Below are 23,909 nucleotides of genomic sequence, written 5' to 3' on the forward strand. Positions count from 1 at the left end.
TTAAGCACATACAAAAACGGGCTTATCCACAAGTCAAATGAAAATTTCCAAACTAAGAGAGTAGTAGTGGTATAGCAATAAATATTTAAGAAGACATCTAAGATCTTTGCTATGATGACCTGTTTTCTTTTTAACAGATTGCTTAAATAAAGATTTAAGCCATGTTTGTCCACAGGTAATTTTCAAAGTTTATGGGGTTTTTAAACTATAGTTCCAAATGGAAAATATATGAAATGGACAAGAAGTTACAATCCTAATAAATAGAGGAAGTATTATCCTGCATCTCATACTATACCAAATATCTCTGTTATGGAAAAAATATATCTTTCCTATCTTTTCCAATGCTCCTGTCTTTTTGTGTTCCTTAATTTTTTTATTTAATTACACACTTCATAGAAAATAAATTTACATTTTTATGGTTAATCATGATAAATATTAAAAGGCTAAGTATGTAACACTCACATCCTGTGTGTAACACTTACATACTGTGTTTCCTCTCAAGCATGATTATGCCTCCTTCAGATGAACTCAGTACCACATCATGCTCTATATGGGCCCAGCAATGAGGATCCTCCCACTTGTTTTATACCAGATATTGGGGAAAGGCAGTAATTAGCTTTCTAGCTAAACTCCTAAGGGCTATTAAGAACAAAGGTGCAAGCTGAGGCAGGTCAGAGTGAGTTCATTGTTAGGTAGAAAGTTTACTAGTAGGATAAATCAAAATAAAAGGTTTGCTATGTGCAGAGAGTAAATTTACTCATCCGTCTTTTCAGTAACCTTACTACAAGAATACTGGTGCCCCAGTAACACAGGACACCATTGTCTCAATAATATATGAACAATGTTTGCAAGGTGCAAATGCCAGATCTGTCACATAAGCTAAAATACATGATTTCAAGTAAAATGAGATCTGCTTCTGATGAATTTCCTAGAATTACAAAAAACATAATATGTGTGTGTGTGTGTGTGTGTGTGTGTGTGTGTGTGTGTAGAAGAGCTGCAGTGTAGACCAGGGGTACAGGGGGTGAGAGGATTCACCGGAGGTAGTGGGGAATAGAGTAGGGAGCAGAACAGGAGGATTTACTGAAATATACTGCTGAGGGGAGCAGGGGGCGAGACAGGAGGGGTCTGCTGCACCATGTGGGTAGCTTCCTGGCCAGGGACCGAACTCAGGCCACATCAGTGACAGCACTGAGACTTAATCCCTAGGCCACCAGGGAGATCCCAATAAAAAACATATTTTACTTCTAAAGAAATTGTGATTACTTTCTCAGGCTAAATGTTCAATCCAACCTAATGACTTTTGCTCAAACATAGTTTTCAGTAATAATGGATGGAAATGAGCAATGAAGTATGAGAGTTGAACAGGAGCAGCTTATTACTGTTTTTGATTAAGAGGCACAGATACTTCACTTCCCCTTTAATTCCATGTTTTATTCAGTGACTATATGGCACTCTGTAGTCTCCTAGCACTTCCATTGAATTTAAGAGTCAAACAGATTCTGCAGAGAAAACACTCTCCTTCCCCCATCTGCTCTATCTTTATTCATGTTAGGAACACTTTGGCAATAACTTGCAGAGTAAGGAAACTTTTGGAAAACCATTGACATTTCACAAACACAAAAGAGTAAACCTGACATCAGACAATTCCCAGACACACCGAAGTGAGACTGTCTGATTAACAAATCAAAATATAGGATACCAAGTTTAATTTGGATTTCAGATAAACAATGATTTTTGAGAAATATAAATATGCCCATATAAAAATTCATTTTGTGCTAAAAATTATTCATCAGGTTTCTTCATTAAATTTAGTGCATCATAGTGTGCTAAAATTATTAAGTGCTAAAAAATTATTCATTAAGTTTATTCATTAGGTTTAGTACAGCATAGTACACTGAAAGCTATTTTGTATTAAAAATTGTTCATTGCTTATCTGGAATTCAAATTTAACTGAGCATCCTGTATCTTATCTGGCAATCTTCCCCAAAGTCATTTTGTGGTATACTCATTCTCTTCTATAAGACTGTGAGTTCCTTTCTGGTAGGGCTGGAATCATTTGCACTTGAGTGGTCAACCCCTAAAGCAATGCATGATATACAATGAATACACAGTAGAAATGTGTTGAATGAACAAGTGAATAAATTCAAAAGGTAAATTTAAAAAAAATTGCTCTATAGACAGATAAGGACATTGAATGAAGGCAAGTAGTTTTACAGGTTTATAACTTAAATGTCTAATGTGTATTGATCAGGTACCATGTCTCTGAAATGACGGTAAATTCCATAATATTGTGAAATTTTAGAAACAATCTGATTTTGATGATGGTGCCCTTCTCTTGCCATCTTTTCTCCCACACCTGAGCTGGTGTTAGAGACCCAGGCCTCCCAATCCATCACCCAACTCCAAACCATAAGCCCCACATTGGATGGTAATCAAAGTCAGTTTTCCATGGCTGTCACTTGATCCCAGAGAACTGGTTGCCATCTCCTTTCCTGGAAAAAGTTCAATAGCAACTTGAGGATTCCCTCAAGGTAGTTTTTGTGTTTTCCCAGGTGAATGACAGTGATCTTAACAATGGGACCCAAATGAGCAGAAATCAAAGGATTCATCTATCTTTTATACCAGAAACACCAATTTCAAACAGTGCCTATAGTTTTGTGATCTAAACGAAAGACTAACTTCTGATGTCACTTTTTGGCCAAGTAAGAAGGGAATTAAGTTGGTTTTTGTAGTTATTGTTGGATGATCTGGCAGATTAGCAGGGTAGCATGGATAACTGAGATCTGAAACATTACACTTTCCCCTGTGCAAATCAAACTTCCTCTAAAGTGCTGATGCTCTTGGAAGGTTTTTGTTTTTGTATTTGCTTTGTGATTTTTCTTGATTAGTGTATCAGGTACAAACTACTCCTCCAGGAAATAAGTGTTTCCTATAATCTGACCCCACTCATTCTATTCAAATTTAATTCACACTGTTTTTTTTTTTTTAAAGATTTATTAATTTATGCATACAAGAGCTGGGGTACAGGCCAGAGATGCGGGGGGTGACAGGATTCACCAGAGACAGAGTGGGGAACAGAACAGGCAGACTGACTGAAATACACTGCTGAGGGGAGCAGCAGGTGAGACAGAAGAGGTCTATTGTGCCATGTGGGTTTTCTCTCTGACCAGCTGGCTGGGAGTCGAACTCAACCCCTTGTGCCACCAGGGAGGCCCAATTCACACTGCTTTTATACAGCATATGACATATGTTTTTTTCATTCTTGTCCCCAGCTCTCTAACATCAACTTTTTTTTGTTAGTCCTTTTCAATTAAGTATATATAGAAAAACTGCTCTGCCTACTCGTCCATATTAAGCACTTTCTCTGACCTGCTAGTGCACTTCTAGTCTATATACACTACTTGCTATGCTAGCAAAAAAAAAAAAAAAAAAAAAAAAAAATTCTTAAGTGGAAATAAGTGAGCAATAATGAAGACCCATTATAATTCTTGTAAAAATCATAGCATTTCTCTTTCTGTTCACAGCAAGAATGGGTTTAAAGGTCCATTGCTTAATATTGATATGTATTCCTGAATAAAAATCTAGATGGGTTTGAAATATGTTATTACACAACTATAATGAATTCCCAGAGCAACAGCAAACTACATCATTAGCTCGGCACATTTCATCTAGTGTTTGGACACTGTGGATATTAGTGAGAACTGGTAGTAACACTTAAAATACATTCAGAAACCAATTTTGTATGCAACGAGAATTCCTCAAAATTTTAAAGCTAAAATACTATTTTTGAGGCAAGAGCAGAACACGATGTATAGATAACCTGCATCAAAGGTTACTAAGAATACAAGGGATAATTCCAGAACTTGTCTTTCTGTGCTTTAAACTCCTAAATGGTTCCAAATTGGATCTCATAAAAGCAGAAAAATGTAATAATATCTAAAGTATATACAAAGGAAAATCTTTAAAAAGTGCATGGGATCTTTAAAAAGTGCAGCCACCCAGGGAGACATTACCAGTTACCTTATGATTAATGGAACAAATATTTAGGGGGCATCTATTGATTATTTTTGCTACTGTGCTCAGAACTGAGAATATCTTAGTAAAGGCAAACTCCTGCCATCAAGGCGCTCGCAATTTATAGATAGTTACAGCGACCACCACAGAAACAAACACGTAGACTGTGCCCTTTCCAGCTCTGAAACAGAAGGCATGCATTATATTTCTATTGTATATCTTTCAATCAATCAATGAAAAAATCTTTCCCTGTGACCCTGAGCGAGGATGCACTTGAGTAGTTCCGTCTGGGAGGTGATTTGCAGAGTTGCCTCAGGCAGCTGTGCACAGCAGGACAGTTGGTTTGGAGTCGAGGAGAGGGGGCAGGGTCTTCTTGGGCACAATCAGGATGGGGATTATTTGCAACCAACAGCCCTAGAGGTAATGCGGTCTGGAACTACTTTAGTGATTTGGTAAATAGAAAGAAAAGAAAGAGAGGAACCAGCTCCTTCAGGCGCCCCCACCACTTTCTGATTGGACCCACTTAGCATCTGCAGGGACGCCAACAATGACATGAAAACCATTTCCAGGGGTGAACCCTAAAGGTCAGTTTCTGGCTGTGCAGAACAATGAGGTCTGGCCTCCTCTTCCAAAGGGATGAAGGAGTTTTGATGAAGAGACATTTTCTCCGCAAATATTCTAAACCCCAGCAGGTTCCCAGAACTCCTGCACAGCTCAGCCACTGGCCGGGGCCGGGGGTGGGGTTGGGAGCGGGAGCATGGAAGGGGGTGTCGCCGTGAGAATCATTAGTGGGGGCCCGGGACCCAGAGCCACAGCCGCGCCCCTCCGCCCCCCGCGCGCGACCCCGGGCGGGCCGCACGCTCCCAGGCGCGGTCCTGCGCCCCCGCCCTCGCCGCGCCGCGCCGCGGCGCGCACAGCCCGGCCCGAGCGCGCACCCGGCACACAGGCGCCGCTGCGCTCCGAGCGCTCAGTCAGCGGCCGCAGCCAGCGAAGGAGACCAACTCCCGCTCGCCCGCCGACATGCGTCTCGGCTAGCGGCTCCCGCTGCCCGCGACCACCCCGCGCGCCCCTCGCGCCTCGATCCTCACGCGATCCCTCTCTCTCTCTCCCTCTCTCTCTCTCACCCCAATCTATTCACTGGAGAAGAAAACATTTCCTTCGCGCCCCCTCCCACTGCACCCCAAGAAGCAGAGGAGCCGCGTGCTGGGAGCCCCTGGACCTTCTGGAAATGCTAATCCTAAAGCGCTTCCTCGCCTGCGTCCAGCTCCTCTGTGTGTGCCGTCTGGGTGAGTGAGAACACCTCGGCGGGCTTCATCTCCTGGATGGTATGGGACACGGGTGGGGGAATTTCAGAGCATTAGGGACTTGCTGCCTCCCCCGCTTAGTAAGGAGGAAAGGGCTGGGGATCCCGACCGTGTGGGCGGAGGCTCGGTGGGTGTCAGCGGCGTGGGAGAATGCGCCCCCTCCCCACCTCGCACCTCTGCCACCTTCCATCTGCCAGTGGGGATACGTGCTCGGCCTCCTCTGGAAGAAAGAGGTTGGCCTGTCACAGCCCCTGTCCTCCCTGCTCTGCTCGCTGCTCTTTGCAGAAGTGTAGAAAAGAGCCTTGGAGATACCTGTGGGAATAGAAGCACCGCCTTGGTGCGGGGCTCCGTACTCTCTGCACGTTTTTTGCTGCTAAATTCGTACTGCGGTTATCGAGGGCTTGAATGAAACACACATACACACACACACACACACAGTCGCATGCACGCCTGAAAGTAGCAACAGCAACAAGCACCAACCTGACTTCTCAGTGTTTTTCAGTCCTTTTAATTTAGTCACTTCCAAGTCTGGGCAGTTACTTAAAAAAAAAAAAGTTTCAATCAAAATTTCTATCGACGATCTGCCACTGTTGCCAAAGTTAGAGGAAAGCCAGGGGTTAGTATAATTTATTCATGAACTTACCTTTCATCCGGTAACTTCCAGCTTACACATTTAATACTGATATGGCATGCTGAAGTGGCCAGGTAGAATGGTTACCTGTCACCCAGAGTCAAGTGTTCCGGTCATTTTCCAGAATTACAAGATGGGAATTTTGCATTTTATTAAATATCTTTTTTTCTTCGTGGAAATTTTCTGTTACTGTGGAATACAATCGGGTTAAGGCAAGAACCTGAATGCGAGGAAATGTCCCTCCGTTTGTGACTACACATATTTAAATCTTTTCCACTAGAAGATCCCATTTTTTCAAATGTTAGCTTGTTCATAATAAAACAGATAATTAACCTACATTTTCATCCAATAGATGGTGCTGCTCTTGGCATGCTAATCTTCACAAGGAGAAATGGCATTCATGTTCTAACTAATGAGAATGCAATGCAAATGTGATAATTGCAACATTCCTCAGATAAACGGACAGAATTTAAACTCCAAGAGCTTAATGGAAGTATTCAGAGCTGATGTGATGTTCACAGTTGACATTTAAGACTGCAAGGGCATCAAGTCTTGGTTTTTTCTAGAACCATACGTTCATTCTGGTGAAGGAAGACCTATTTTGAAAGTATGTGGGTCACCTAAAACACACCTGTTGAATTCACACTTCTATTATAGATTTTAACAACAAAGCCAGGTTTGCTTGTTACTTAGACTATAAGTTAAAGTGGATCTCACTGTAATATGAAATAAAATATAAGATATTGCTTTGCATACCATACAAACCACATGCCTTGGGTATATTATGAAATTTTTTTAATTGAAATGTAATTCACACGGTAAACAATTTATTCTGCAAAATTATACAGTTCAGTGGTTTTTAGCATATTCGCAAAGATGTGCAAGCAACCCCACTACCTAAATACAAAAACGTTCACTCCCAAAGGTCTATTAACAGCCATTCTTTGTTATCTTTGATCTCAGATATGACAAGCACATATCTTCACTTTCTATAGATTTGCCTATTCTGATCATTTAACATAAATAGAATTGTACAATATGTAGCCTTTGGTGTCTGGCTTCATTCACTTAGCATGACATTTTTCAAGATTCATTCATGTCATATACGTATCAGTACTTCATTCCTTTTTGTGACTGACTAATATTCCATTCCAATATACCACATTTTGCAAAAGTTTCTCTGAATGAAACATGTGTAGCCTGTTGCTTTTTGTTCTAGATTTTGGTTTATTAAATATTTTCTTTAATGCTTTGTTGATGTAAAATTTAACTGTGAAGCATTAAGTCATTTCAGAGTAGCATAAGCTCATGTGATAATACTGAATCTTAACCTGTATTGGAACTCAAAACATGTGTTTTGACATTAGCTCGTGACTACTTTTGTTATCTCTTCCCATTTAAAAAATTAGCCTATTACATTGTTGTCTATAAGCTAACCTGCAGGTACTGGCAATCTGCAATGGGATGAATGTCTCTGTCTCTACAAGGCATATTTTGAAAGATTGAGACAAAACTACATTCTACACAGTACTTTTCAATGTGCAAATGGAAAATTCAGCCTCTAAATCTTTTGCCCTCAACATAGTATTTATGCGTGTGTTTGTCATGTCCTGGGAGCCCACCAGGTGGCCTGGCACATGTAGTAGATGCTCAGGAAAGGTCTGTGCACTGAGTCTATCAAAATTTAACTGTAGACTCAATTATTTTCTTAATACAACTAACTAGATCACAGTTCTGAAACTTTCATGTACATCAGTGTCATCTAGAGGTCTTATTAAAATACAGATTGCAGGGCCCAACTTTCAAGTTTCTGTTCAGTTAGTGTGAGGTGGAGCCTGAGAATATATCCTACAAATTCCGAGGATAGGCTGCTGTTGGTTCAAGTTCATATTTGACAACTACTGAGCAAGTCTGACATTTAATCGTTACCGAAGTTTCTGGATTAGTAAAAATCTTTTACTGTGGATTTAATTTCTGATAGCTGATTGAATGACAATATTCAATACTATTCTGCCAAAGGAGATTCTTAACCAGAGAGGCAGAGATTAAGGATATCTCCAAAATAATTCCCCAAGTGAATTTGGACCTTCTCTAAAATAATTAAGAGGTTTTTCTGCTAGCCGAAGAGCTAATGTAATGACTGCACAACTCTAGTTATTATTTAATCTTGACCCACTGAACAGGTAATGGGAAAAATTGCAGTTGCTTTCCTGTAGGAGGGTTAACTCTGAGTCATAGAGGAGAGGTAGGTGTTTTAAGAGCTTTTAAGGAATAATTTCTTTGAACTAATGAGAATTCAGGATCACTGAATTCAGTGAGTTACAGCCCTGCATTATACACTAAATTTGAATGTCTAAATATTATTGTTAAATATGTAATGAATCAGATTCTGAATTTTTTAGTCATGTCTTGCTATTTTAAGGGTATATGAACTACAAATTATATCCAACTTCTCTGTCGAATTGATTTCTTAGTTAATCTTGAATGTTTCCTGAGGCAGTGGAACCTAATATTTTTTTAACTCTCAACTTGGTCTGTTTATCCTTTGAAAATGAATTGTAATAGAAATAGAAATATTCTCCCTTTTCCCCCAAATAATAACTAGTTTTCATTCAGAAAATAAATTTACTTTTAATTTAAGAGTAACAAATTTTCTATATTTCATTTCTCTCTTTCTTCTTTTAATGTAGATTTCCACTCAGGGAAGTCTGCCAGGATAAATCATTTCATTGATGAATTCATTTACACGCTCATGTCTGCACTGGTGATTGGAAGCTTGCTTAAAATTTGATGTTGTAGGAATTTTGCTTCTGGCAAAAATTCAGGTTTTTCTGGAAGTGTGAGCTGCGTTTCCCTTCTCCTTACTCCCAAAAGATTGGAGTTACGTCTACCTGGTAGCTTTGCTTGATCACTCATCTGCCAACTCTTCAGATGGTAGTATGGAAATGGAACCCCCTCACTGGGGACCAGATGATCTTAAGGAATAGCTTGATTAAGAAGATAAGCTTGCATTATATTTCCACTTACAATTGTTTGCTGAGTGCAGACACAGTGCTGAACATTTTGCGTGCATTTTCTTACTACATCCCCCAAGCTCTTTGGTATAGGCATTTTAATTTTTTTAAAGATTTATTTATTTTTATACAAGAGCTCGGGTACAGGCCAGAGGCATGGGAGGGTGAGAGGATTCACCAGAGACAGAGCGGGGAGCAGAACAGGCAGACAACTGAAATACACTGCTGAAGGGAGCAGCAGACGAGGCAGGAGAGGTCTGCCACGCCATATGGGAATCTCCCTGGCCAGCCAGGAATCGAACCTGCACTGCAGAGGCTGCAGACAGCTTCACAGCGCTGCGCTCAACTTGCTGCGCCACTGGGGAGGCCCGGCATTTTAATTTCATACATTTTACAACTGAGAAAACTGAGGCACAGAGAAGTCAAATACCTTACCTAACATCACATAGTCTGTCTCAGCCTATATATTTTTCTGAGTGTCAAGCCTGCACCTTTTGTTTTGCTCTTTTTATTTCTATGAGATCAGTTGCTCATTGGAATTTTCTAATATGCTTCATGTGAGATGTGCCATTTTCTTTCCTGAAGACTCTCATTGATGCCTTTTCCTATGTACTCCCATATCACAACCCTTGTTTTTATTTTTTTTTAATATTTATTTATTTATGCATACAAGAACTGGGGTACAGACCAAAGGTGTGGGGAAGTGAGAACATTCACCAGAGACAGAGTGGGGAACAGAACTGGCAGATTGATGGAAATACACTACTGAGGGGAGCAGCAGGTGGGACAGGAGAGGTCTGCTGTACCATGTGGGTAGCTCCCTGTGCAGGGATCGAACTCATGCTGCAATGGCTATGGATAGCTTCATAGGTTGCGTCTTAACCCCTTAAGCTACCAGGGAGGCCTTCACATCCCTCGTTTTTAAAATGAAGACATGCTTCAGCGTTTCTGATGTACCTTCTAGAAAGTTTTGGCAATTACATATGGTCATTTAACAAGCACCATTGTCCAGATATGAAACATTCCCATCCTGTTTTAATTACTCTTTCATTACATGTGTCAGGATTCTGCTAGATACTAATTATTAAGCAATGCATTAATAGAATTCTAATACTTATGATGCCTAAAATCCAGATGATCTGATTCAGTCCCCACATGAAAATCTTTAAATCTCATTTTAAGATAATACTTCCATTTTGAACTAATTGAAAATCAGTCTTTTCCAAATACTTCAATGTTTTAACTATCTTAGTTTGTAAGTACTTTAGAATATATTCCACTTCAAGAAGGCCTATAGTAAAGGTTAGCGCCAATTTAAGCAAACACACTACATATGTTACAACTGTGCTTTAAAATTTAGTGTCTTAAGAACAACATAGGTTACAAAAGGAAACCAGTTTTTATCATGTTTGTAATACTTTAGAGACATATGTGACATACTGTATAGTCATTAGGGGGAAAATTATTTTATTATATTGCACAAAACTGAAACACTTGTATTTGAGAAGTGGGCTGTCCAATATGCTAGCCAACAGGAATAGGTGACTATTTAATTTTAAATTTATTGAAATAATAATCCAGTTCCTCAATCACTCTAGTGCTCAGCTGCATATGGCTAGTGGCTCCCACATGGGACAGTGCAGATGAGAAACATTTCCCTCTCTGCAGAAAGTCTATTGGGCAGTACAGTTTTGAACAAAAAAAAAAAAAAAAAAAAAAAACCACCACCAAAAAACCCCATAAAACTGGCAAAGTATTGATTGCTAATATTGATGAGAATTTGTCAACTGAAAATACCTCTGAAGACATTAAAATGATTTCAGTGTTGATGTCTATAGGTCATTTCTGGCCTGTGTTGAGTCAGCTAAACAAAAATCAGAGCATTCTAGTGACCTTGGGTAGAGCAGCAAGAAATGAAGAAAGTTTTAAGGCCACTTTATGACTTTGAGAGATTGGAGTTGAATGGGAGAGATTACCTCTAGTTCAGGAATGAGTTTTCTGTCCCACAGCATTTTCCGTTATTTGTTCTAACATTCTTTGTATTATTTGACATTGTATCTCTCTCCCCAACTAGACTAGCTCCTTGATGGCAAAGACTGTATTTCATTCTATATAGTAGGTGCTTAGTAAATCTTCAGTGCCTAAGGCCAGAGAGAGAGAGTACCATGAAGTTTCTTAGACAAATTCTCACTTTGATTGTTTCTTTCTTTTGATTCTGATCCCAATCCAGTAGTTAGATCAGTTCACCTTGACCCAGCCATCTATAATGCCACTTCTGACACTAGAACTTCACTCTTTTTTGAATATCCCAGAAAGGCACTTAAGGCACCTAGATCCAGATATTATCTGTGCATGAAATATAATACCCCATGATTGACATTACATGAGCAATTTTTTTAATGATAATTCTTTTTTTTAAGATTTATTTTATGTATTTATGCATACAAGAGATGGAGTATAGACCAGAAGTGAGAGGGAGTGAGAGGATTCACCAGAGACAGAGTAGGGAGCAGAACAGGTGGATCTACTGAAATACACTGCTGAGGGGAGCAGCAGGCCCCACAGGAGAGGTCTGATGTGCCATCTGGGTTAGCTCCCTGGCCAGGGATTGAACTTGTGCTGCAGTGGCTCCTGGTAGCTTCATAATGCTGGGACTTAACCCCTTGTGCCACCAGGGAGGCCCACATTGCAGGAGCAATTTTGAGTGAGCATTTAGTTCTAGATGAATTGGTGCCAGTGTAACAGGTATGATCCAGGGGGTCAGAGTATGCACCTGTCTGTGTGTGTGTGAGAGAGAGAGAGAGAGAGAGAGAAAGAGAGCACATGCACATGTTCACCTGTTAGGTAAGAGAGGTCACTGGGAATGAGAGTTGCTCAGTAATGAAAAGTGAAGTGTCTTGAGCCCATGAAGACTGTGTTTATTGTCATTCAAAGCCTTCACACTGAATTAAGTCTTCAACTTTTCTCAGCATCTCATTGACAATTTTATTGGGGGGAGATTAATGTTTGCGATAAAACAAGTTAAAATATGTTTACCGTGCTATTATAATTTTTGAGGCTTTGTACTTAACATAAATTTTAAAATATGGGTTGATTTTTTCCCTACCTAAAAATCCTACTGTTCAAATAGGAAGAATGTCCTTTATTGCTTCTGATATTGATATTCAGATATTAAAGTCAATTCAATAAGTTCAATTATTCAGGGTCTTGGTTAACGTCAACTTTCTGGTCTCATAAGCATGAATTAACTGACAAGAGAAATTTTTTACATGTTTCCTTGGAAATATAGTCTTCATGTATTTGGAAAGACTAATTTATTAATCAGTAAGAAAGAAGGATTTTCTGTTAAAATATTCATGCAGTGACTACAGGTACCTTTCCTCTCTTAGAGAATCTTTCCATCCTTCTCTTTCTTTATCTTGCCCATTAGCATCTATTGTATTACTCTTCTGTTTTTTTTTTTTTTTCCCCCACTATCGTTGACTGGGCTACTTATTTCTTGAATCCTAAAGGTTTAACATTTATCTAAATATGGATCCAATACTAGACCTTTTCTCTGAACTGATTAGCTAAGTACCTAGAATGGATTTTTTTTTTTAAATGTTGTTACTTAAAGGCAGAGATTGTGGTCATCTCTGGAATCCTGATTCTGGTCTTAGAATAACAAAATGCTAGTGAGATGTAAGGAATTTTTTAGATTTTCTCATGATTTTCCATCACATTGTTATCAGGTTAAAAATGATTTCTCTAGTGACATTTTGACCCTCCTGCATTCTAACATGTCTTTTTGAATAGGATACACAGGGTGGCATTTCACCTGGCAAATAGAATTGTGTAGAATCTTACTCTGCCCACACCAGCGTATTACCCATGTGATATCACTGTCATTCTTGTAAAACAGGGTGACAACTGTTGATCAAGGTCAGCGCTCTCAATCCTGGCTGCACTTTGAAATTACATGTTGTGAGTGACTGAATGTGTTCCCCCATCTTTTTAATGTTAAAGTCTTAGCCCCTAATGCAATGGTTTCGAAGCTGAAGCTTTTGGGAGGTAACTAGTTTTAGATCAGTTCTTGAGGATGGAGCCCCATAATGGGATTAGTATCCCTATAAGAAGAGAGAGACCAGAGTTCTCTTTCTCTCTACCATGCAATCCAGTGAGAAGGCGGCCATTCAGCAAGCCAGAAAGAGTCCTCTCGAGGAATTGAATCTGCTGAGTCCTTGACCTTGGACTTCCCAGCTCCCAGAGCTGCGAAAAATAAACATCTTTTGTTTAAGTCACCCAATTTGTAGTATTTTACCATAGTGCCAGGGCTGACTGCTACACCTGGGGAAACTTTTAAATCTTACTGATGTCTGGGCCTCATCTCTATTAAATACATATGTGGATTCACAACCCAGATGTAGGTATTTTCTTAAAACTCCCAGGTGATGACAGAACAGCATGTTTTATAACCACAGATCTAGGCCAACCTCGTGATACTACTAATCTTAGTTCATTTTTCTTAGGGTAGAGATATTGGCAAGTTTCATGCTATCCTAAAACAAAGCTAGTGATACAGGACAAAGGCCCTGGAAAACATCCCATTCCTCTCTCCTCCTCTTAAGGCAGTTTCAGTTTCAAAGTAACCCTAGAAGGAGGAGTATGAACTATAGAGGTTGACCTCATAGTCTTTACAAGCCAGAGGAACTTCAGGAGGCCAGACAGTCTTGGAGTTAATCCAAAGATTCAAGTCCCTCAGTAGGTGAGAATGTAAGTGAGCCTGACTCTGAGACGATACAGGCACATAATATCTTGTTTTGTTTATGACGCATCATCTTGTGCCCTGTCTCGTTTGTTTTCTTCCTCTATGCATAATTTGTTAGAATCAGAGTTACCATTTTCTGGCATGTAACAGATGCAATTTTAGCTATATGTAGCTAAGATATAGCTCTGTTTTTCCATTGCAACAACTGTATGCTTTTAAATAACATTTTCATTATTTATCAGGTGTAGACTTTATTTGAGAAGCATTTTATTTGAGAAGCATTTTATTTGAGAAGCATTAACAGTTCGACTTAAAAGTTAATGAGTAACCTTTACAGTGGTCCAGACAACTGTTTTAATATTCTTAATCAGTAACAGTGAGGATTCAAGTACAAATCAGTTCAATTAATTGATCATCTTCCTTGTGAGACACTTACCCTTTACAGACTATTCCTCTGGTGATCTGCTAAGCCTTTGCAGGAGAGAAGGACCAATACACAAGTAGCTGTCAGGCATGGCAGTGTTTGTGGAATACAGAAGTATGAATGTGTGCAAGTGTAAGTTAAATTCACTTCTGGGAGGGCAACTAGGAGGGACGGAGTTTGGATAGAGTTTCAGAGGTCAACATGGAAGGAAAGGGCATAGTAGCAAAAAGGATGAGGTACATAGAAGGATGGAATGGGAATGATGTCTGGAGTTTAGAGGGAAGAAAAAAGTGGAAGAGGTATGTAGTAGTGCAAAAGTGTCAAGTCGTAGGTAGAATTTCCAATGGTTCGTTGAAGGTTTAGAGTTTGACATTTGTCAGTAGGTAATGGGGAACTTTTGGAGGGTTTTGAGCAGTGGGATGATTTCAATAGATCAAATAAGAAGATAACTCAAGCATCAAATTGTACATTGGATTTTGAGAGTAACTCTAGGAATTAGTAGGCTCACAATAAAGGCTGTTATACTATGGCAGTCAAGGTAGAAATTGGATAGATCATTTGGAACTATAATACCATTGTCTTTTTGTAATTCTTCAATATTTAACACATATTCTTAAATACATTACCTCATTTGATGTAACTGTAATTGCTAGAATGGATATAATTTAGTAATGTTCTCTGGAGAGTGAGGTGTTGGTGGTCATCAGAGTTTCCCCTATGGAAAGGTGAAGATGTAGCAAGGATCACACAGAGTCAGAGAAATATCCAGGGAGGAAAACTGGAGGCAGAAAATGCACACAGTTCTACAGAAGTTGATGATTGGAGGGGAATAAAAAGAAGAGAGAGAAATAAAGTTAGAAATAAAGTTTGGTAACTTGAAGACTTACTTATTCATTGAATGGTGGAACTCCAAATTTGTTACTATGATACAAAGGAATTGAAGCTAGACATTTCCTCTAAACTGATTAACTCAGTATTTTTATGAAGCAATAAGCAATGGTGCTGCTAAAAATAATCTATATTAACTATTTTTGGAAATAGAGTCACAACTAGATCTTTTCCCCCTAAGAATGGGAAGGATCTAAGTATATTTGTAGTATTCAGGATGCCATTGTCAAGACCTGTCTCATCAAACTATTTACTTCATTCACCTTTAGAATTCTTGTATTTGTCTTTTCTAATCTGAACACATGTAGAATTGTGACATTTCAGTTAGCTCTCTGCCAGTAAATAAGTTTTCTTAATATCTGTGACTTCAGATTGCTTGCAGGTTATCATACTCATGTTGCATAAACTGGTAAATTGTAAATTTCTTGTAACTTGTGTTTTATATAAAAGGCAGTGCAGGGCCTCCCCGGTGGCGCAGCGGTTGAGCGCTGGGTTTCGAAGCTGCCCACGGCCTCTGCGGCGCTGGTTTGATCCCCAGCTGCTCCCCGGCCACCGGAGGAGGGTCCCGCATGGCGCGCAGACCTCTCCTGCCGCCCGCTGCTCCCCTCAGCAGTGTACTTCGGTCCTTCTGCCTGCTCTGCTCCCCGCTCTGGCTCTGGTGAGTTCTTTCACCCTCCTGCGCTTCTGTACCCAGTGCATGTATAAAAAAACAAACAAACAAATAAATAAATAAATAAAACATGCCTTAATAAAAAAAAAATTAAAAAAAAAAGCTTATAAAAGGCAGTGCAATGGAAACATAGCCCATAGAACAGGCTTGTTCTATGAATGAAAATGAAAAACCAGAATTGATTTTTAGTGGTATTTTCCTGCTAGTTAAAAAAAAATAGTATTTTGTTATTTACTATGTGCCTCTTAAGAGATACTAAATTCTAAAGATATATGAACTGGTAAGTTTTCATGAACCATTAAATTTAAGGAAGGGATTATGTGGCAGTTGTCAAGGATGTAAATATAGATGAATTGTGTAATGTGAGTAGGATTCAAGACTTGTATTTACTTAAGAAGTATGGTTGAATGTATTCTTCATGAGACATATTTGATTTCAGTGAAGTCCTTTGATGAATCTCAGAGTGGGTATATCATGTGTCACGGGTAAATCACATGTAACATTTAAGTATATAATGACAAGCGATATATATGTCGGTTACATGTGGATACATGCACATGTATAATGCATGAATTTTATATACACACATGTGCATGTATGCATACAATAAAGAAGAATATGTGTATACATGTGTATCAATGTGCTGTGTATATATGTGTATTCATATGTGCATACGTGTTTGTATGTAGGTATGTGTATTCTTTATTATCAAAACTGATACTGTTTTGAGATTGAAAAGGTTATATTCTTTGGGGAAATTGTTAAGTTTAATGCCAATGATGATCCTGGATATTTTGAGCCTCACTTTTTCTGGCAGCTGACGTTAAAAAAAAAAAATGGACAGGAACAGTTCTGCTTCTTTCTGTGACCTGAATCCAAAGCATTGAGTCCAGTTGAGATCAATGGGACTCAATTCACCAGATCTTCATTGAGCATTTACTGTGTGTTTAACATTGTGCTTAGGCTTTAATAGTTTTTCTCTTTGAGGAGTTAATCTGGTTACAGATATAAAATGAACCCTGGAGGGAAAATAACAGAATAGAGAATAAGGGAGTGACTGTTAAATTGTGTGCATCAGATTTTAAGTCTCTAGAAAGTGATGAAAATGAGAGACAAAGACAAAGATGTGAATTCATTTTAAAAATGTCTCTGTGAGCATACAAGCTGCACCCTTCCTTTTGAACATGGAATATTGATTGTTTCATTCAATAATTTAATCCTTTTTGCCCCCCCATTTTTTCATTATATACAGAAACAAAACAAAGTCTATATTACTCACTTTATTTATTCAAAGAGAAACTTGAATAGAGAAGTTGGTTGGATTTTGCATCTCTAGTGTCAAATGTATCTACTTTTGTTTAATACTCTGACTTGGCACACTTGCAATAATAGGTGAAGTAGGGCCTCCCTGGTGGCGCAAGGGGTTAAGATCCGCACTATGAAGCAATCTGAAGCCTCTGCAGCACAAGTTCAATCCCCGGCCGGCCAGGGAGCTACCCACATGGCACAGCAGACCTCTCCTGACTCACCCGCTGCTCCCCTCAGCAGTATATTTCAGTCATTCTGCCTGTTCTGTTCCCCACTCTGTCTCTGGGGAATCCTCTCACCCCCCCACATCTCTGGCCTATACCCCCGCTTTCGTATGCATAAATAAATAAATCTTTAAAAAATAAAAGGTTAAGTAGCAAAATATATATGCAAAACATGTATGTGAAAACACTCTTATTCTATTCAAAACCTACTACTGAGAAAATACCACATAATCTCCACAGTTAAGTCCTGATTTGAGGTTTAATTTTTGGTGGAGACAGCTGCTATTTTCTGACCAAGGTAAACTCCTAATGCTAAAAACCTCTAAAAGGATGAGAATTTTGGACATAGATGTCAATGCAAAATGTATTCCTGGAAAGAATCACAAGGAATGAAACACTTTAAATTAGCCAAGAATGGCTAGTAGCTGTTGCACTTCAGTCCTGTGAGTGACAGCACAATCTGGGCATCATTCATCCCACCAGAGAGTATCCCATCATGCTCTTACCTTCCTGTGATTCCAACTTTATTTCCCACCTCACCTTTCATTACATTATAGTTATTTAGTATTCTTGGCAAAAGAAATTAAGAGGGCCTCCCCGGTGGCGCAGCGGTTGAGCACTGGCTTGCAAAGCTGCCCGCAGCCTCTGCAGTGCCGGTTTGATTCCTGGCCACCGGGCAAGGGTCCCACATGGCATGCAGACCTCTCCTGCCACCCGCTGCTCCCCTCAGCAGTGCACTTCGTCCATCTGCCTGTTCTGCTCCCCGCTCTGACTCTGGTGAATTCTCTCACCCTCCCGCACTTCTGACTGTACCCAGTGCTTGTATAAATAAATAAAATAAATCTTTAAAAAAAAAAAGAAATTAAGGAAACACATGATGCTTCTTTGTTTCCATTTATGTATTCAAAATTTTATACCCTTCCCTCTGTTCCCTCCAAATGATAAAACACCTAAAAGAAAGTATTTCAGTTTCCAGTTTGTCTAGAACTTTTCAAGGTAGCCACATCTCCCCTTATTCCTTTTCCGTCTTCCTCTTTTTCCTCTCCCTCCTTCTCCTCCTCCATCACAGTATAAAATTAGAAACCAGAGCATCTATCAATTTTGGGGGGCAAAAAACTCTTAATTTTTACAAACATGATGAGAGATTAAATTCTATTAGACTTGACTGTGGATTCCCTAGCCCCCTTGTTCTCAGGGTGTAGTCTTGATGCCCAAAGTTTCTGCTGGTTACTCTAAAATGTAGATTCAGGCAGGGAGCCTCTCACCAGGACAAAAGTGTTGGTATGAGGATATCTGCTGAAAACAGCAGGCAGACATTATGGCCAGATTAGCATAACCAGCTAGACTACCTTGACAGAAAGTTGAGTGTAAACAGGGACTAGAGATAGGGTGTTTTGATCAGCAGCAACAATGGTGCGCCCAGGTAATAGCTCCTCTTCACTCCCCCCCTAGATTGTGTCAGACTATTATGCATCCCCAGTACACATTCCTCCACACATTCCTCAACATACTTGCCCGCCTTCCTTGAATCTAATATTAAATAAATGAAAGACTGGCATGGGGGAAAGGCATGGCATCTCCACAGATGTAGCCCATCTAGGTTGGTCTGTCAGTTTCTCTCTCTCTCTCTCTCTCTCTCTTTCTCTCTCTTCCCTTGGACTTTGTGTTGTCTTTCCTCCATCCTGCCTTGCTCCCAATGCTGTCGCCCAATGAGGCAACACTTGACACTCAGGCAATTGAAGATATAAAGATGTTTAGTGAGTTTGTCTCTCCACTAATGATGAAGGCATATAAACATGCAACACAGGTTGGGTGCTGGGTCTCCTATGGATACCGGCAGAGAAAATGTACTTCCATGCAGTGAATTTTCTCTAATAAATACATGGGGCTACTGGCTTTATAAGTATGATGATTTGAGATTATAGTACACAGACTGCTGGATATTTGTTTGGGTGATTGCACCCCAAACTGCAATGGAGAAAACTCCCTGAAAATAGGTCATAGAGAAAAGATTGATGTAGACTTTTTTGTGTGGAACTAATTATGCTTGTTATTGCATTCTGCTACAATCCAATTATGCCAGACTGTTGTTTCAGTGAAAAAAATATGTTCATGTATATTTCCCCTTAGGATTCATAGACTGCAGTTTAAGTTCCCATTGATTAATCTCTTGGGTTCTTTATATGGTATTCAATAAAAAGGAATGAAAAGTTTTTGCATAGTATGTGTATAATATGCAAATTATATGTATTTGCTCATTCATCTAAACTCTTAAACACACATATTCATTGCTCAAAAACAACTGGAAAGTTTTACTGTCTCTCTCTCTCTCTCTCTCTCTCATACTCTCTCTCTCTCTCTCTCTCACACACACATACACACACACACACACACACACCATGAAAACAACAAATGCATTCCATATTAATCTAAGAAATCCTCACCAACCTGTTCTCTTGCCAAAATGTTCACTATACTCTTGACTTACTTGACATATATTATTGCTTGTCCAAGGCCAATGTTAAAGCTTTTGCAAGTATGTAGTAATGGACATTGGAGTGCTTTAAGGAACTTGCATATTGGGAGAAGAACTTTTGATTAACATTGTGTCTGTTTTAGAAAGAAATTCTCAACCAACTTGAGTAATGAAACACAACAGAGGAGTAAGGGTCTCCATCCATGGAAACCATTGAGAAAATAATAAATGTGATGGGCTTTTTGTTGTTGTTATTCTTTCTACTCATCACTGAAAAGGACTCACGGGTTCATGTCACTTTTGATGTCATGTGGTGCCCTACCAGGGCATGCAAGGTGCATCAAAACCTGAACTCAGCTTCTCTGTCCAGCTTGATCTGAACCTCTACACCCATGTTCCCTCACTCTGATTCAAATTTTTCCTTCTTTGATGGCTTATGGGCCTTTGCATTCCTGCTTAGCTTTAGCCTCTGCTCTGAATCCTTCTCTGTCACATCACTGTTCCCTGCTAGAGACAGGGAACTGTTCCCTGCTAGAGACAGGGAACTGTTCCCTGCTAGGGACCTTCTCACCCTGATGACATTGTTCTCACAATTGTATTTCAGTTATTGTCACAGCTTTTGCTTTTGAAGGAGTCTGATCTCAAGAGACAGAGGCATGAGATTCTAAATATTCCTGGCCCATATAGTATTTGTGCCATGTATCGGCAAGTGAAATTCCTTCCAAAGCAGTCACTGTAAAAATGGAAAATGCAATAGGATCTATCTAGTCAAATGGTAAGCGTTACCACCACCTTCATTCATTTAGCACACTCTAGCTGAGTAAGAAACTTGGGATCACATTTCCAGTCTTCAGAATTAGAATTCAATTCACCCTCAAGTTCACTCCATCCCATTTATTTTAAAAGGTAAACTAAAAGTAGGTCAATCAAATCACATTCTCATTTTAACAGGTCCAAGAGTCTATATAGATTTTGAACTGAATTGGCATCAGATCGTGGACAACTTCCTAAGGGCTTTTACTCTTGGCATTCAGACTTTTAAGAAAGAAAATTAAGTGATTGGAATCGAGAACAATAGTGAATGCTGAAGAAGGGAAGAACCACTACTGTGGCCAGAAACATGAGAGAAAGAGAACTATAAGTTTCTTTATTCTAAGTAGCGGTGGGAGAATCTACTTGTTGGCCTGCACAGCGGATGCACCATTTCTAGGACTAAGTTTCCCCTATGCTTCCTGTCAAGCCTGGGTTTTAATGAAACAAAAAGATACCGGATCCCTCTCACCAACACCTCCTCATCCCTCCAACATCCAGCAGTGCCAGCCAAGAGCATTTCTCTCAGTTCCTTTTATCCTTTTTTTAAAAAACCAAGAACAAGATCTGAGATATGTGAGATCCTGTTTGATTCAAGTGTGGAGAAAACACCATATATTTTACAGTCACCGGTACCTGTTGCTGTCAATAGCTGTATTGTCAGCATTTTATCATAGATCTAATGCTTTAAAAATTTTCAACAGCATGCAAGTTTCAGATTTGTAGAGCTAGAGCTATTTTTCTTTCCTGGAAAGAGAACCAGTATTTTTTTTTTTTAAGTAACATTGCATTATAACTTTATATAAGTTACAAGTTTGCATCATTATAAATCGATATCAGTGTACTACATTAAATTCACCACTAAAATCCAGTTTTATCCCTCACCATGCAATTGACCCCTTTTACCTGATTTTCCCACTCCCCCCCCTTTTCATTCTAGTAATGGCTAATTTACATTTCCCATGTATTTACAAAGGAAACTGACTGCATGGAGGTATGTTTCTCCTTATAATTTATTCTCATAATCTGAAAGTTTGGTTTTGATTTACTTAGTTTCTTTATGGGCCACATATGAGTAAAATCATATGGTGTTGGTCTCTCTCCTTCTGACTTATATCCCAAAGCATTATATCTTCTCATGCCATCCAGTTGTTGACAAAGCTGTTATTCTTGATGCCACAGAATCTTTAAAAAACTACCTTTTATTACAGGAATCGGTTTCTCCTCTTTGCACTGCTATTCTTGTTTAGGCTGTAGCTGGAGAGTCTACAGTAAGACATGTTAAAAAAAATGGATTTTAAAAATCTATTCTTTTGAAAAAGAATAGATTACTGAAAACAAAAATCTGTCAAATGTTTAGTGAGATACTATATACAAGTTAGTGTTCTATTCAATAAAAATAGTTTCAGATTTTTTATGAGACAAATAGAAATTATCTAGACAGGTTTCTGTAACTTCCCAATTCTTCAAACAACAAATGAGAAAAACATCTAATTAATGAAAACTTATCTTGGTTAGAATAAGACAAAGTCTACACTAAAATACATAATTAATTATACTGGAAAAGTAATTATATTGAACCTAATATGAATTATACTAATATTAAATAACGGGTTATTTAAGAAATTATTTGGAGATGTTTATATATGCCCAGGACAAAAATGTAATCATTATAGTTTGAGAAATATTAAATATTTATTTAAATCTTATGAATAATATTAAATATATGAATGCTTCTATTTTTAAGGGAGAACAATATATCTGAAGAAAATAATTATAATGCTAAGATGTTTAATTAAAAGACACTGAAAAAGAGTGCTTACTAAAATAGTGATTCCTGGTAGAATATTAACTAGGTTATTAAACACTAAAAAGTTACTATTTTATTATATCACAGCCAGAAGCAACATTATTTGATCTGATGAATATTTGGCAAATAGCTGGAAGCAATAGTTAAAGTTCCTCTGGGACTTTCTGAGAAAATAAGCTTTTAAAACTCAAATATATAAGGAATGAATTAAATTATTTAAATTCCAAAATTATGAGCATGGAGAATTGCCTGGATTTAACATCAGTTTTTAGGGAACACACTCTTTTAATTCTGCTCTTTGAAAAAGGCTTTAATTATTGTAGTTATTTAAGATGAGGCCTGAGTCAAACATTCAGTACAAGAAACCTCAAACACAATTCAGTCATTATAGTCATGGCACTATTGAGACAATATTCGTCACAAAATTATGCATAGTTTGTTTTTTCATGTTTTTTCTGGGTACACTGTATTTTGTTGATGATACATGACAAGGCAGGGCTCCCCAGACCCCTCTACTTCCTCAGGGGGGTCTGGGATGGAACCCCAACAGTTTGGGAGGTTCTCAGTGTATTTGGACCAGTGGAGAAGGGACCCCAGCAGCTGAGGGCGCCTCTCTTCCTCTTGTGCTCTCGCTGGGGCTGGTTGGTCAAGTGTCTATTACTCCTCCTACTCCTCGAAGGACATGTGGACCACAAGATCCACCACCTTGTTGCTGGAGCCAAATTCATTGTCATACCAGGAAATGAGCTTGGCAAGATACCAGGAAATGTGCTTGGCAAGACAGCCATTGAGGGCATTGCCAACCCCAGCATTGAAGGTGAAGGAATAGGTGTCACTATTAAAATCTCAGGAGACAACCTGGTCCTCTGTGTGGCCCAGGATGTTGCCCAGTGTAGCCCAGGTCCTGATGGGACACTGTGACACCTACTTCACCACCTTCTTGATGTCATTGCATTTGGCAGCTTTCTCTAGGCAACAGGTCAGATCTATAGCCAACATGTTGGGGGTGTAGACACAGCGGGCCATGCCAGTCAGCTTCCCATTCAACTCAGGGTGACCTTCCCCACAGCCATGGCGGTGCCAGGAGAAGCAGGAGAATGTTCTGGGGAGCCCTTCAGTCATCACATCACAGCTTCCTAAAGGCCCATCGACAGTCTTCTTGGTGTCAGTGATGGCAAGGACCGTGGTCATGAGTCTCTCTACAATGCCACAATTGTCATGGATGCCCTTGGCCAGGGTGCCAGGCAGTTGGTGGTGCAGGAGGCATTGCTGACAGGGAATTGTACCTGACTTGGTTCATGCCCATCAGGAACACAGGGACCTCAGCAGAAGAGGCAGAGATGATGACCCCGTTTGGACAAGCTTGCTATTACTTCAGAAGTTCTTGATCTGTGCAAAAGCAGAAAGTGCAATGTATTGTTAGGCAACAGTGTATTGTTAGGTAGGGGAAATGCAAGTGACTTAGGAAGAACTTCCCTCCCACCCCAAAGCAAGATTCTGCATGAAAGTTTACAGCTGAAGGTCATAGCGTTAGCAACGTAACTTTTTTCTTTGCATTATGTCCATTCATAATTAAAGCATGGTGT

The 23,909-nt window shown here is 39.3% G+C and overlaps 1 protein-coding gene across 6 annotated transcripts in view; it reads left to right on the plus strand.

Moving 5' to 3' along the window:
• Nucleotides 1–5,245: 5,245 nt before the first annotated feature.
• The window catches only part of PTPRZ1 (protein tyrosine phosphatase receptor type Z1), a gene marked incomplete at both ends in the record, with an annotated part of 150,402 nt that continues 131,738 nt past the window's right edge, over nucleotides 5,246–23,909 (plus strand). For all 6 annotated transcript variants that reach the window (XM_084229192.1, XM_084229193.1, XM_084229194.1 and 3 more), the window contains one exon: nucleotides 5,246–5,303. In XM_084229192.1, coding sequence (XP_084085318.1) covers nucleotides 5,246–5,303 — 58 coding nt within the window. The remainder of the gene's footprint in view (nucleotides 5,304–23,909) is intronic.

The sequence above is a fragment of the Talpa europaea genome (assembly GCF_964194135.1).
Source record: "Talpa europaea genome assembly, chromosome: 3".
Taxonomy (NCBI): Eukaryota; Metazoa; Chordata; class Mammalia; order Eulipotyphla; family Talpidae; genus Talpa; species Talpa europaea.